The sequence below is a fragment of the Bufo bufo genome, chromosome 1 (assembly GCF_905171765.1).
Source record: "Bufo bufo chromosome 1, aBufBuf1.1, whole genome shotgun sequence".
NCBI classification, from domain to species: domain Eukaryota; kingdom Metazoa; phylum Chordata; class Amphibia; order Anura; family Bufonidae; genus Bufo; species Bufo bufo.
Window position 1 is genome coordinate 602,717,314 of NC_053389.1, and position 16,585 is coordinate 602,733,898.

At 45.9% G+C, this 16,585-nt stretch overlaps 1 protein-coding gene across 1 annotated transcript in view; it reads left to right on the forward strand.

The window, feature by feature from the left end:
* Window positions 1–9,088, forward strand: part of LOC120986097 (protein tyrosine phosphatase domain-containing protein 1-like) — a 33,770-nt gene extending 24,682 nt beyond the window's left edge. Inside the window, exons 10-11 of the mRNA XM_040414447.1 lie at window positions 5,082–5,192; window positions 8,924–9,088. Coding sequence (XP_040270381.1) covers window positions 5,082–5,192; window positions 8,924–9,088 — 276 coding nt within the window. The remainder of the gene's footprint in view (window positions 1–5,081; window positions 5,193–8,923) is intronic.
* Window positions 9,089–16,585: the final 7,497 nt, after the last annotated feature.

A 16,585-nucleotide genomic window follows, 5' to 3' on the forward strand; every position in this document is an offset into this window, starting at 1 on the left:
TCGAAGGGGGCCGCCTGGAGGGCGCGCAGGACCAAGTTAAGATCCCAAGGAGGTAAAGGGGGGACCGAATGCGCCACCCCCTGAAGAAAAGTCCTTACAGGACCCAGGAGAGCAAGGGACCTCTGAAAAAAGATGTCCAGAGCCGAAACCTGACCCTTCAGGGAGCTCAGTGACAGTCCCATCTCAAGTCCGGACTGAAGAAAAGAAAGCACCATCGGGATGGAAAAACGAAGGGGAGGAAAACCCGAGTTCTCACAAAAGGCAAGGAAGACCTTCCAGGTACGATAGTAAATTCGGGAGGAAGCCGGCTTCCTTGCTCTGATCATGGTTCTAACCACCGAATCCGAGAACCCCCTCTTCTTCAGGATGGCGGTTTCAACAGTCACGCCGTTAAACGAAGTGACTGTAAATTCTAATGGAAGAGCGGGCCTTGAGACAGTAGATCTTCTCTGTCGGGAAGAGGCCATGGGGCGTCCGCCAACATCCGAGCCACGTCCGAGAACCATGCGCAGCGAGGCCAATCCGGAGCGATGAGAACGGTCGGAACCCCTTCCGCCTCGATCTTGCGTAGAACCTTCGGCAGCAGAGGAAGTGGAGGGAAGACATAGAGGAGGCTGAAGTCCTGCCACGGAGTCACCAGCACGTCCACCCCGTATGCCTTCGGATCCCGTGCGCGAGCCAGGAACACCGGGAACTTGTTGTTGAGCCTGGACGCCATCAAGTCCACATCCGGACAGCCCCACCGGCGGCAGACGCCTTCGAATACATCCGGATGCAGAGACCACTCGCCTGGATCCACCTTGTTGCGGCTTAGAAAGTCCGCAGTCCAGTTGTCCACTCCTGGGATGTACACCGCTGACAACACCGGAACTTGAGACCCTACCCACAGCAGAATTCTCCTCACCTCCTGCATCACCGCCCGGCTGCGGGTCCCACCTTGATGGTTGATGTAAGCCACAGCCGTGGCATTGTCCGACTGAATCCTCACCGGGCGGCCGGCAAGGAGAGGAGTCCAGTGGGAGAGGGAGTGGAAAATCGCTCTCCTCGCCAGGATGTTGATCGGGAGGCGAGATTCCGCTGCCGACCAAACCCCCTGAACCGTGCGGGACAGGAGAACGCCGCCCCAACCCAGGAGGCTGGCATCGGTGGTGACGATCGTCCAGGATAACGGGAGGAAAGATCTTCCCGACGTCAGGTTCATCGGGGACAGCCACCAAGGAAGAGCTGCCCGCACCCGCTGAGACAGGCGGATGCGAGCGTCCAGACCCCGAGAGGTCTTGTCCCAGAGGGAAAGGATCTCCTGTTGCAGCGAACGAGTGTGGAACTGGGCATATGGTACGGCCAGGAAAGAGGCTACCAGCAGACCCAGGACCCGCATGCACTCCCGGATGGAGAGACACGGGGAGCGCAGCAGGAACGACACTGCCCCCTGGATCTGGGAGGACTTGGAGACTGGAAGAAACACTTTGGCGGCCGAGGTATCCAAAACATCCCCAGGAAGGAGAGCTTCTGGGAAGGGAGGAGAGAGGATTTTGGGAAGTTGATCAGCCAGCCGAACTGTTCCAGAGTCCGAACAGTGATCCGGACGCTGTCCTCGGCCTGCGGAAGCGAGGGGGCCTTTATCAGGATATCGTCCAGGTAGGGCAGCAAAGGAATGCCCCTGGTGCGAAGAAGTGCCATGAGCGGCGCTAGGATCTTGGTAAAGACCCGAGGAGCGGTCGCTAACCCGAAATGAAGGGCGACAAACTGATAGTGCCGGCCACCAATGGCGAAGCGCAGGAATCGTTGGTGAGATTCTGCGATAGGGACATGCAGATAGGCGTCCTGGATGTCTACGGACGCAAGGAACTCCCCTGGAAGAAGAGAAAAAATAACAGAGCGGAGGGATTCCATTCGAAACCTCCGCACCCGCAGAAACTTGTTGAGCAGCTTCAGATCCAGGATCGGACGCACCGACCCCTCCTTCTTTGGGACCACGAACAGGTTTGAATAGAAACCTGTGCCCTGTTCCTCTGGGGGAACTGGGGTAATAACACCCCGGTCCAGCAGGGAGGAAACTGCCATCAAGAGGTCCGAGGCTCGGGCTGGATCCCCCGGAACGCGAGAAGGGAAAAAACGTTCCGGCGGTCTGGACGCAAATTCTATCTTGTAACCTGACGTTACAACTTCTAAAGCCCATGCGTCTGGAACATGAGCCCTCCAAACCTGCTGATAATAGAGCAAGCGGCCCCCCACCACGAGGAGTGGGGGCGCCCCTTCATGCGGAAGACTGCTTGGGAGCAGCAGGGTGGGCCGACTGTGCCCTCGGGCGCCAGGAAGGCTGGGGCTTGAAGGAGGGCTTTTTGCGGGAGTCCTGAGACCCCCCAGCGGAGGAAGCAGGCGACGTCCTACTAGACGAGAAGCGGCGAAAGGACTGGTACCGGGACCCGGAAGACCTGGTCCGAAAAGGTCGCTTGGACCTGGGTTGGGGAAGATGAGTGCTCTTGCCCCCTGTAGCGGCAGAAATGAACTCGTCCAGCTGAGCCCCAAAAAGTCTGGCACCCCCAAAGGGAAGATTAGCAAGGGAGCGTTTGGACGAGGCGTCGGCGTCCCACACCTTTAACCAGACTTCTCTGCGCTGAATGACCGAGAGGGCTGAAATGCGGGCAAAGAGGGAAGCAATGTCCATGGAAGCTTCGCAAAGGAACTTGGAAGCCTGAGACATCTGGAGAACCAAATCCAGTGTGTCAACAGACCCATCTTGTTCCGCCAGGTCTTGGTGGTGGCTCTGCAACCACACCGAGAGGGCTCTGGCCACCCATACCGAAGCAAAAGCAGGCCGCAGGGACGTGCCTGCCAGTGAGAAAATGGACTTGGAAAGAGAGTCTAGTCGCCTGTCCACAGCGTCCTGCAAAGAGGAGCCGTCTAAGACAGGGAGGGCAGTGTTCTTGGCTAATCTGGCCAACGGGGGATCCACCTTGGTGGGAGAAGACCACTTCTCCACACTGTCAGCCGGAAAAGGATAAAGCGTATCCATGCGTTTGGTGGCAGAAAACTTTTGATTAGGACGGTCCCAGGCCCTGGATATGACCGCGGAAAATTCCTCATGGACAGGAAACGCGACAGTCTCCGGCTTCTTGGGCGGGAAAAGGGCGAACTCCCGACTAGTGGAAGGGGGAGAATCCCCTTGGAGATTAAAAGTGTCACAGACAGCCGCCACTAAGTCAGCCACCATGGTGGAGAGCTTAGGCGAGGGGTCTCGTTCCATGACCTCGTCCGAGCCTGACAATTCCCCTTCAGACTTGCGCTCCCTAGGGGGGTGAGAGACGTCCGAACGTGCCTCTAGGCGAGGGGAGGAAACAGAGTCATCCGAGGAGGGATGCTGCCGCTCACGCTACCTCTTAGTAGTCCGGCGTCCTCTGCGGGAACCACTGAGAGGAGATGGAGTGGTTGGCGCCACAGGGTTGGAAACTGCCATACGTTCCAAAAAGGACATGGCTGCCTTGGCGACTAAGGCCAAATCAGCGGCCTCGCTGGACATGGCAGATGCCCAAGCGGGGACCGCAGGCTCCTCAGGGACAGGAGGGGAACTGGGCTGGGCAAGTGACGGAGGAGAAGGATGATCCCGTCCAGGGGCAGGGCAGGAGGCACAGATACCAGAGACAGAAAGTGGCAAAAGACACTTCATACAGGACCCCATTGGGATCTGAGAAGAGGTCTTGGCCGTCTGAGAAGAGGTCTTGGCAGACTTAAGTGGGGCCCCAGGCTTAGGCATGATGGCAACCTGCAGCAAGAAAAAGACTAAAAAAGTCCTACCACCCAGGCAACTGCACAGACGTCCACCGGAGGAGCAGAGAGAAGCCAGGAGCTTTTCAGGAAGCGGAGGAAGTCGCCAGAGCGAAGCGCTGAAGCTCCGCCCCCAGGATGCGTCATAGAAGCGCGAAAGAAGCGCGCGCGCGCTTTATGAAACATGACATCCGGTGCAGGAAAGCGGTGTGGCGGGGGTTAATGAAGGCTCCCAGTGTCGGAGGCCCTCAGAATAAGCGGGGGCCCACCGCTGGTCGAGAGCTTCCGGAGAGAAGACTCTGCCCCTAATCAGAGCCGGAGGCGACGTCCTGGTAGTAGTCTTGTTGGCACCGGCGGTTGCAGAGAAAAGCCGTGCCGATAAGAGTCCCAGCAGGGATAAACATGGTATAGTGCCTCCAGAAGCCCCGTCCAGAACGAAAAACACCCATTCCCCAGCTCACTCAGGCGGCCCATCCATTCCCCAAGATATTAGAGTCAGAGCCAGCCGCCACCGGATCCCTGGGGGGGGGGATCAGAGGGGAAGCCATACTTATCTGCTCCTGCAGTCTTCTCCCTCTGCTCTGTACCAGCAGGGCTCACCTCTTCAGACATCTGACTCATCCAGAGTACAGTGCTCTGGATGGAGGGCAGCAGCAGGAGACCCTGGAGCTGGTGGGATGCCGGAGCTAACAGGTCGAGCCCGGATCCTCTTGTCTTCTTGGGGGAAAATGGAGGCAGCCAGGCAGCGTCCAAAAGACGGCGGCGGGCACTCCATGGGGGACCAGGAAAGCGCAATGCTGACCTGTGTCCCCATCTAGAAATAAAATAACAAAACGGAGTAGAATCACTAAAGTGTCAACCTCCTTCACCGGACACTAAGCAAAGACTGACTTCCTCCTGGTGGAGCTTGGGGGTATAGCCCGAGGAGGAGGAGCTCTCTTTTGTATTTGCATAGTGTCCCTCCTAGTAATACCTCTAAGCTATACCCATGGTCTGTGTCCCCCAATGGAATGTACGAGAAATAGTGTTTTACAGGGGCTGATAAAGCAGAGAAGGAGCTTCCATACACTCCTGTTCTCTGCTCTGCATTGTATTCTAACTCAGGCCGTCCTGCTGTCATTAGGACGGATTCAATGTAAAGGAATGTGACAGTGGGCATTTTAGTTTCTGGATTGATTACCCCCTAGACAAAAATTAGCCATCAGAAATTATTAAAGGCTTTTATGAATTTATTCATATTAACATGTTTTTTCAATATTTTCATTTTTTCCCCCGTAGAACTTTATAATATTTTATAACTTGATTGTATTTTACAGTGTCAAGGGGAAACGCTCTGCTGTCTTCTGCAGTGTGTTAGCAAACTGCCTTCACTACCAATTGATTTGGAAGAGCTGGTTTTATTGAGACTTGTTAAAGCGCTAACAAAAGTAAGTTCAAAATGTTTTAAGAGTTTAATCTAACAGTACATTAAATTTATTCCACTTAGTGGCACACGTTTATCAACCCATATGTATCTTAAAAGTGATGTCTGGGAATTTACTATTGATGGCCTATCATCAGGCTGATCAACTGTCCTGCAATAGCTCCGTCCACTGTGTTGTTGATGGAGCTGGTTACTGCAGAGCTGAAGTGAATGGGTCAAATAGAAGTGCAGTGGCACTAGGAGATCGGTGCACGTCCTAATGATCCTTTCTGCTATAGGGTTAGACTTCAAGAACTTCATACAGTAAAAGGATAGCACTTTCAGTTCAATGCATTTATGTTATTTTATTGGTAATTTTCATCATCCACCAGTGTGCATTAGTCACATACAGTCAGGTCCATAAATGGATTTGAAATGAAACGAACAAGATGTGCTTTAACTGCGGACTGTCAGCTTTAATTTGAGGGTATTTACATCCAAATCAGGTGAACGGTGCAGGAATTACAACAGTTTGTATATGTGCCTCCCACTTGTTAAGTGACCAAATGTAATGGGACAGAATAATAATCCTAAATCAAACTTTCACTTTTTAATACTTAGTTGAATACTGAAGTCTGCAACATATAGACATCAGCAGACGCTGGGTTTCATCCCTGGTGATGCTCTGCCAGGCCTCTACTGCAACTGTCTTCAGTTCCTGATTGTTCTTGGGGCATTTTCCCTTCAGTTTTGTCTTCAGCAAGTGAAATGCATGCTCAATCGGATTCAGGTCAGGTGATTGACTTGGCCATTGCATAACATTCCACTCCTTTCCCCTAAAAAACTCTTCGGTTGCTTTTGCAGGATGCTTTGGGTCATTGTCCATCTGCACTGTGAAGCGCCGTCCAATGAGTTCTGAAGCATTTGGCCGAATATGAGCAGATAATATTGCCCGAAACACTTCAGAATTAATCCTGCTGTTTTTGTCAGCAGTCACATCATCAATAAATACAAGAGAACCAGTTCCATTGGCAGCCATACATGCCCACGCCATGACACTACCACCACCATGCTTCACTGATAAGGTGGTATGCTTAGGATCATGAGCAGTTCCTTTCCTTCTCCATACTCTTCTCATCACTCTGGTACAAGTTTATCTTGGTCTCATCTGTCCATAGGATGTTGTTCCAGAACTGTGAAGGCTTTTTTAGATGTCGTTTGGCAAACTCTAATCTTGCCTTCCTATTTTTGAGGCTCACCAATGGTTTACATCTTGTGGTGAACCCTCTGTATTCACTCTGGTGAAGTCTTCTCTTGATTGTTGACTTTGACACACATACAGGGAGTGCAGAATTATTAGGCAAGTTGTATTTTTGAGGATTAATTTTATTATTGAACAACAACCATGTTTTCAATGAACCCAAAAAACTCATTAATATCAAAGCTGAATATTTTTGGAAGTAGTTTTTAGTTTGTTTTTAGTTTTAGCTATTTTAGGGGGATATCTGTGTGTGCAGGTGACTATTACTGTGCATAATTATTAGGCAACTTAACAAAAAACAAATATATACCCATTTCAATTATTTATTTTTACCAGTGAAACCAATATAACATCTCAACATTCTCAAATATACATTTCTGACATTCAAAAACAAAACAAAAACAAATCAGTGACCAATATAGCCACCTTTCTTTGCAAGGACACTCAAAAGCCTGCCATCCATGGATTCTGTCAGTGTTTTGATCTGTTCACCATCAACATTGCGTGCAGCAGCAACCACAGCCTCCCAGACACTGTTCAGAGAGGTGTACTGTTTTCCCTCCTTGTAAATCTCACATTTGATGATGGACCACAGGTTCTCAATGGGGTTCAGATCAGGTGAACAAGGAGGCCATGTCATTAGATTTTCTTCTTTTATACCCTTTCTTGCCAGCCACGCTGTGGAGTACTTGGACGCGTGTGATGGAGCATTGTCCTGCATGAAAATCATGTTTTTCTTGAAGGATGCAGACTTCTTCCTGTACCACTGCTTGAAGAAGGTGTCTTCCAGAAACTGGCAGTAGGACTGGGAGTTGAACTTGACTCCATCCTCAACCCGAAAAGGCCCCACAAGCTCATCTTTGATGATACCAGCCCAAACCAGTACTCCACCTCCACCTTGCTGGCGTCTGAGTCGGACTGGAGCTATCTGCTCTTTACCAATCCAGCCACGGGCCCATCCATCTGGCCCATCAAGACTCACTCTCATTTCATCAGTCCATAAAACCTTAGAAAAATCAGTCTTGAGATATTTCTTGGCCCAGTCTTGACGTTTCAGCTTGTGTGTCTTGTTCAGTGGTGGTCGTCTTTCAGCCTTTCTTACCTTGGCCATGTCTCTGAGTATTGCACACCTTGTGCTTTTGGGCACTCCAGTGATGTTGCAGCTCTGAAATATGGCCAAACTGGTGGCAAGTGGCATCTTGGCAGCTGCACGCTTGACTTTTCTCAGTTCATGGGTAGTTATTTTGCGCCTTGGTTTTTCCACACGCTTCTTGCGACCCTGTTGACTATTTTGAATGAAACGCTTGATTGTTCGATGATCACGCTTCAGAAGCTTTGCAATTTTAAGAGTGCTGCATCCCTCTGCAAGATATCTCACTATTTTTGACTTTTCTGAGCCTGTCAAGTCCTTCTTTTGACCCATTTTGCCAAAGGAAAGGAAGTTGCCTAATAATTATGCACACCTAATATAGGGTGTTGATGTCATTAGACCACACCCCTTCTCATTACAGAGATGCACATCACCTAATATGCTTAATTGGTAGTAGGCTTTCGAGCCTATACAGCTTGGAGTAAGACAACATGCATAAAGAGGATGATGTGGTCAAAATACTCATTTGCCTAATAATTCTGCACGCAGTGTACACCTACCTCCTGGAGAGTGTTCTTGATCTGGCGAACTGTTGTGAAGGGTGTTTTCTTTACCAGGGAAAGAATTCTTCGGTCATCCACCACAGTTGTTTTCCGTGGTCCTCCGAGTCTTTTGGTGTTGCTGAGCAGTTGTTTTGGCCACGCCTAATGTTTTTGCTATGTCTCTGATGGGTTTGTTTTGTTTTTTTCAGCCTAATGATGGCTTGCTTCACTGATAGTGACAGCTCTTTGGATCTCATCTTAAAAGTTGACAGCAACCTTTTATCTGCTCATTGTAATTGGGATAATGAGAGAATAACACACACCTAGCCATGGAACAGCTGAGAAGCCAATTGTCCCATTACTTTTGGTTCCTTAACAAGTGGGAGGCACATATGGAAACTGTTGCAATTCCTACACCGTTCACCTGATTTGGATGTAAATACCCTCAAATTAAAGCTAACAGTCTGCAGTTAAAGCACATCTTGTTCGTTTCATTTCAAATCCATTATGGTGGTGTATAGAGCCAAAAATGTTACAATTGCATCGATGTCCCAATATTTATGGACCTGACTGTATGTGTTACTGCAATGTTTTCGGTTTGTGTTCAGTGCCCTTTAAGCTAGTGTAGCTTCCTGGATGGCATGATGGGATTGTGTCAAGATTCTGATGCTGTAGTACTTCCAGGATCTGATTACATGATTTTTGGCTAGACTTCCTTCTGGCACTGTTTATATAGGATTTCTGGCCCAGTTTCTAGTGGGAACTCATCATTCTCACCACAGCTGTAATTTTTGTACTAATTTATTTTGCTGTAGTTCTTATACATTTCATATGTTTGAATTGTGTTTGTCTTTCTTTTATAGCAACCACCAAATTTCCCCCAGTTGTCACCTACTGTTCTATTCCAACTGCAATCTATTGTACAGGAGATAAGAGCTCATGGTGTCACCCTATTAAAGCGCAGAGCTGCAGAATCAACACATTGGAGGCAACTTAATGCAGAGATAAATGAGGAAAAGATCAGTTAATGGATGCATGGAAGGCAACATGTACTTTGGAAAGTAATTCAAAATTTTTAACATTATACATAGTAGCGCCAATTAATTAAAGGAGTTTTTTCATAAAGATATTTCTTTTCAAATGGAAGCTGTCTCCGTAATCAGGTGTGGTCCAGTTTCTCTACCCCCCTGCCCCCTCCCAAACTATCAGCTGTTAACTCCTGGAGAAGACAGAGGAGGAACTTTGTATGGAGGAGAGGAAAGTGGAGAAGCGATGAATTCATTGTGAGAGCCAGAGATATGTTGGGAGTTGTAGTTCTTTCATCTCATACCTTCTCCCTGTAATGTCCACTGATGTCACCTAATAACATCCTGGACATGCTGGGTCCTGTGTATGATGTTGTCACGGCGGGGAGTGGGGGAAACCCCCCACTGTGCGGTGTCAAAGGGTAAAAGGGGGTCAGCCTGGCCAAAAGGAGTGATAAGGGAACAGGTAACCTCCTACCGCGTCCCTAATCCTCTCCCTGACTCCTCACCGTATGAGCGGACCCCGATGGTGGGACGGCTCATACACTGGATACCTAATATCCTGAGTCGCCCTGGAAAACCCTCACTTAGGAGCAGGGGAGAGACTACCTGTTCATCCACAACACGGAGGAACAGGAGTCTCTATCTGAGGCCAGGCTGCAAGGAGAGGGGAACACATACAGCTATTGAGATGGCAGGTAAGCGAAACCCATAACACACTTACCTGCCACAGACACACTGACTGGAACCCGTGCACTAGTGTTGCTGTCCACACCAACATTAGAGGACATAGCACACACCACAAACCACACAGGGACCCAGGACACCCATAGCTGCAATAAACATAAGACAGGGGAATGTCTAGCCAAACATGCTGCCAAACACAACCAGACATGTAACACCAACCTAGACATACAAACACCCTGCACATAACCCACTCCATACAAATAGGGACAGGAAGGGAAGGAGACACCAGGATGACATAGAACATCTATGACCACAAGGATGGCCCTTAACAAGGAGCTTAACTCCAGCACACACCAAGGCTGGAGTACAACTGACTCCTGCCCTAAAGCCACAGGTATAAGAAGCACTAGTGACCACACCCAGTCAGGGAGTTAACCCTTACAGCACCAGACAGAGGGAGGCTACAACTTAAAGGGGAAGTGCACACACAAGCATACTAAACACGTAACCACCGGCAACAGCATGCGTGGCAACCATGTCACGGCAATCACCCAGAAGGCCGAGAAACTACCACCGCATGCTCTCACAGCAACACATTGCCGCGGGCAACCGCAAGTGTGGCAACAGTGTCACAGCGTACACCATAGGCCGTGACAGATGTCCTCCTTTTGGGGGTTATGAAAGTGGTCACACTAACTGTGGTGCTAATTGTGAAGCTCATTGGTGAGCAGCAGTGAACAGCAATTGCTTCTCCACCAGACAGCTCAGTCACACACTCCAGCATTGACGGACACCATCCACGCTACCAATGAGGAAGCAGGAACACTGTGACTACTGGACCATTTGCCTCACTACCTGTGAGCGCTACCGCCACCTCCTGACCCTGACCCTGGGCCCTGACTAGCCTAGAACTGAAGCCTGGGCGGGCTGCCTTAAGGCGGCATTAATGTGTTTTTCAAGTTTTGTATGACATTCATTTTATTACTCATTGGTGGTCAATTGGGTTGGAAATTTACATAAATGACTGAGGTTACTGCATTAGGATACCTGAACACAGTGTGGATTACGCATGGCTTTTCCACAGGGATTTTCTTGCAGAAAACCCACAGCATAATACAGTGCCAGCAAAATGAATAAGATGTGGCAAATCTCATGGACACTTTGTATATTTTTTACACATGGAAATTGACCTGCCGTGAGGATTTTCAAACTTTTTTTTTGTGGTTTTTCCAATAGACTTCAATGAGGTTTTAACATAAACAGAAAATCCACAACAAAAAACACATAAGGCCTTGTTCACACTTCAGTTATGTCGGGCGGTAATAATTTAATTAAGAATTATTAATTATGATCATAAAATAATTAACCATGAAAAAATTAAATTTATAAAATTTGTCATAAATTCTTAAAATGATAACCTGGTGAATTGTTGACAACCTCATTGATACAATTCACATCTGAGTCCGACTATTTCCTCAGATAATAAGTTCTTTTTGACGTGAGATGACGTTAATGATAAAATGTAGTTCTGCATTATACAATAATACACAGGTATTATAAAAATATGCAGATTTATTGGTTGCAAGATTATAAACATAAATAAGGAAATAAACACAATGATACATGCAAATGAATATATTCAGCGTTGATATAAAGCATTACAAGGTTAACAATACATGTGAGTGGAAATAACTTGTCACATTATAACAAAGCTATTATTAGGTTAGGATATCAAAATAGGAACATAAGTTATATACATTACTTCTGTTCAGAGGAAACCTCATGATATCAGGCTGGGCATGTCTAATCCTAGACATCATTATAGAATGCTAAATACATTCCACCCCCCTCTAACCAACTACACATCACATGACTTCAAGATGGGCAAATCCATTCAAGGATATAACTTAGAAGAGATAACTGTATCCTTCCGCCCCATCCTGGACTATTTTCACACATATGACTTTGGTAAGACTATTAAGACATACTGACAGGGAATGTCCCACAGGATTGGCGCATGGCATATGTGGTGCCAATATTCAAAAAGGGGCCAAAAACAGAGCCTGGAAACTGTAGGCCGGTAAGTTTAACATCTGTTGTGGGTAAACTGTTTGAAGGTTTTCTGAGAGATGCTATATTAGAGCATCTCAACGGAAATAAGCAAATAACGCCATATCAGCATGGCTTCGTGAGGGATCGGTCATGTCAGACTAATTTAATCAGTTTCTATGAGGAGGTAAGTTCTAGACTTGACAGCGGCGAATCAATGGATGTCGTATATCTGGACTTCTCCAAAGCATTTGACACTGTACCACATAAAAGGTTAGTATATAAAATGAGAATGCTCGGACTGGGAGAAAACATCTGTATGTGGGTAAGTAACTGGCTGAGTGATAGAAAACAGAGGGTGGTTATTAACGGTACACACTCAGATTGGGTCACTGTCACTAGTGGAGTACCTCAGGGGTCAGTATTGGGCCCTATTCTCTTCAATATATTTATTAATGATCTTGTAGAAGGCTTGCATAGTAAAGTATAAATTTTCGCAGATGACATTAAACAGTGTAAAGTAATTTACACTGATGAGGACAGTATACTACTACAGAGGGATCTGGATAGATTGGAGGCTTGGGCAGATAAGTGGCAGATGAGGTTTAACACTGACAAATGTAAAGTTATGCACATGGGAAGGAAAAATGCAAGTCACCCGTACATAGTAAATGGTAAAACACTCGGTAACACTGACATGGAAAAGGATCTAGGAATTTTAATAAACAGCAAACTAAGCAGCAAAAACCAGTGTCAGGCAGCTGCTGCCAAGGCCAACAAGATAATGGGTTGCATCAGAAGGGGCATAGATTCCCGTGATAAGAACATAGTCCTACCACTTTACAAATCACTAGTCAGAGCACACATGGAGTACTGTGTACAGTTCTGGGCTCCTGTAAACAAGGCAGACATAGCAGAGCTAGAGAGGGTTCAGAGGAGGGCAACTAAAGTAATAACTGGAATGGGGCAACTACAGTACCCTGAAAGATTATCAAAATTAGGGTTATTCACTTTAGAAAAAAGACGACTGAGGGGAGATCTAATTAATATGTATAAATATATCAGGGGTCAGTACAGAGATCTATCCCATCATCTATTTATCCCCAGGACTGTGACTGTGACGAGGGGACATCCTCTGCGTCTGGAGGAAAGAAGGTTTGTACACAAACATAGAAGAGGATTCTTTACGATAAGAGCAGCGAGACTATGGAACTCTCTGCCTGAGGAGGTGGTGATGGTGAGTACAATAAAGGAATTCAAGAGGGGCCTGGACGTATTTCTGGAGTGTAATAATATTACAGGCTATAGCTACTAGAGAGGGGTCGTTGATCCAGGGAGTTATTCTGATTGCCTGATTGGAGTCGGGAAGGAATTTTTTATTCCCCTAAAGTGGAGAAAATTGGCTTCTACCTCACAGGGTTTTTTGCCTTCCTCTGGATCAACTTTCAGGATAACAGGCCGAACTGGATGGACAAATGTCTTTTTTCGGCCTTATGTACTATGTTACTGTGTTACTAAGACAAATAACAGGGATCTATGATCTTTGCTAGACCATATATTAAATGGGAAAGACTTGAAACAAGTCTTTCCTGTGGGAATCCATCACTTACTATCAATATACAATATATAGGCAATCATTTAATGCTCTGCAGGTAGAATGAAGCCTCACAATATCCTAAGACTACATCTCAATATGAAGATAATAAATTAATTAATTTATTTATTTATTCGCCAATCTAGATGGTATAATTTCACCCACACTAACCAATTAGTCTTAATAAAATGAAATATCATTCTTTGTGTCTCTTACCAAGTCCTAGTAGGAATCTCACTTCTGCTCCTAGGAAAGCTGGGTGGTCCATCATAGCGCATCTCACCATGGCTTTCATCTTGATAGACCCCTCTTTCTTTCTTTCTTTCTTTCTTTCTTTCTTTCTTTTCTTTCCTTTTTCTTTTCTCTCATGTGTGCTTTCTTATCCAAAAACTTATCAAATGATCACACCCTTCCAGATTAGGGTTTTCCAATCACATCGGATGGGTGTGCTCATATGGTAATGATCCTATGAGATCATATTTACCCAGAATGCAATATTGTTGTGAATGGTGTCATGATATCCACCTATCTCCAGATGGCACTGTTGTGTAACATATTAACCACCTCAGCCCCCCTAGCTTAAACCCCCAGACCACTTTTTACAATTCTGCACTACACTACTTTCACGGTTTATTCCTCGGTCATACAACTTACCACCCAAATTAATTTTACCTCCTTTTCTTCTCACTAATAGAGCTTTTATTTGGTGGTATTTCATTGCTGCTGACATTTTTACTTTTTTTGTTATTAATCGAAATTGACCGAAATTTTTCAAACAAAACTACATTTCTATATAAATTTTTCTCTAAATTTATTGTTCTACATGTCTTTGATAAAAAAAAATGCAATAAGTGTATATTTATTGGTTTGCGCAAAATTTATAGCGTTTAAAAACTATGGTACAAAAATGTGAATTTCCGCATTTTGAAGCAGCTCTGACTTTCTGAGCACCTGTCATGTTTCCTGAGGTTCTACAATGCCCAGACAGTAGAAACACCCCACAAATGACCCCATTTCGGAAAGTAGACACCCTAAGCTATTCGCTGATGGGCATAGTGAGTTCATGGAAGTTTTTATTTTTTGTCACAAGTTAGCGGAAAATGATTTTTTTTTATATTTTTTTTATTTCTTACAAAGTCTCATATTCCACTAACTTGTGACAAAAAATAAAATTTTACATGAACTCACCATACCCCTCACGGAATACCTTGGGGTGTCTTCTTTCCAAAATGGGGTCACTTGTGGGGTATTTATACTGCCCTGGCATTTTAGGGGCCCTAAAGCGTGAGAAGAAGTCTGGAATCCAAATGCGTAAAAAATGCCCTGTGAAATCGTAAAGATACTCTTTGGAATTTGGGCCCCTTTGCGCACCTAGGCTGCAAAAAAGTGTCACACATGTGGTATCGCCGTACTCAGGAGAAGTAGGGCAATGTGTTTTGGGGTGTATTTTTACATATACCCATGCTGGGTGAGATAAATATCTCTGTAAAAGACAACTTTTCCAATTTTTTTATACAAAGTTGTCATTTTACAGAGATATTTCTCTCACCCAGCATGGGTATATGTAAAAAGACACCCCAAAACACATTGCCCTACTTCTCCTGAGTACGGAGATACCACATGTGTGACACTTTTTTGCAGCCTAGGTGCGCAAAGGGGCCCAAATTCCAATGAGTACCTTTTAGGAGGGCATTTTTAGGCATTTGGATTCCAGACTTCTTCTCACGCTTTAGGGCCCCTAAAATGCCAGGGCAGTATAAATACCCCACAAGTGACCCCATTTAGGAAAGAAGACACCCCAAGGTATTCCGTGAGGGGCATGGCGAGTTCATAGAAGTTTTTTTTTTTTGGCACAAGTTAGCGAAAATTAATTTTTTGTTTGTTTTTTCTCACAAAGTCTCCCTTTCCGCTAACTTGTGACAAAAAGTACAATCTTTTATGGACTCAATATGCCCCTCAGCGAATACCTTGGGGTGTCTACTTTCCGAAATGGGGTCATTTGTGGAGTGTGTTTACTGTTCTGGCATTTTGGGCGAGGCTAAATTGTGAGCAACCCTGTAAAGCCTAAAGGTACTCTTTGGACTTTCGGCCCCTTTACGCACCTAGGCTTCAAAAAAGTGTCACACATGTGGTATCGCCGTACTCAGGAGAAGTAGGGCAATGTGTTTTGGGGTGTATTTTTACATATACCCATGCTGGGGGAGAGAAATATCTCTGTAAATTGACAACTTTGTATAAAAAAATATTTCTCACACACAGTATGGGTATATGTAAAAATACAGTATAAATAACCCACAAGTGACCCCATGCGAGTTCCTAGAATTTTTTTTTTTTGGCACAAGTTAGCGGAAAATGATATATACAGTGGGATGCGAAAGTTTGGGCAACCTTGTTAATCGTCATGATTTTCCTGTATAAATCGTTGGTTGTTACGATAAAAAATGTCAGTTAAATATATCATATAGGAGACACACACAGTGATATTTGAGAAGTGAAATGAAGTTTATTGGATTTACAGAAAGTGTGCTATAATTGTTTAAACAAAATTAGGCAGGTGCATAAATTTGGGCACCACAAAAAAGAAATGAAATCAATATTTAGTAGATCCTCCTTTTGCAGAAATTACAGCCTCTAAACGCTTCCTATAGGTTCCAATGAGAGTCTGGATTCTGGTTGAAGGTATTTTGGACCATTCCTCTTTACAAAACATCTTTAGTTCATTCAGGTTTGATGGCTTCTGAGCATGGACAGCTCTCTTTAAGTCACACCACAGATTTTCAATTATATTCAGGTCTGGGGACTGAGAGCGGATTCGCAAAACACATACGGACGTCTGAATGGAGCCTTACAGGGGGGTGATCACCCCATATAGACTCCCTGATCACCCCCCTGTCATTGATCACCCCCCTGTAAGGCTCCATTCAGACGTCCGTATGTGTTTTGTGGATCCGCGGATCCGCAAAACACATACCGACGTCTGAATGGAGCCTTACAGGGGGGTGATCAATGACAGGGGAGTGATCAGGGAGTCTATATGGGGTGATCACCCCCCTGTAAGGCTCCATTCAGACGTCCGTATGTGTTTTGCGGATCCGCGGATCCGCAAAACACATACGGACGTCTTAATGGAGCCTTACAGGGGGGTGATCAATGACAGGGGGGTGATCAGG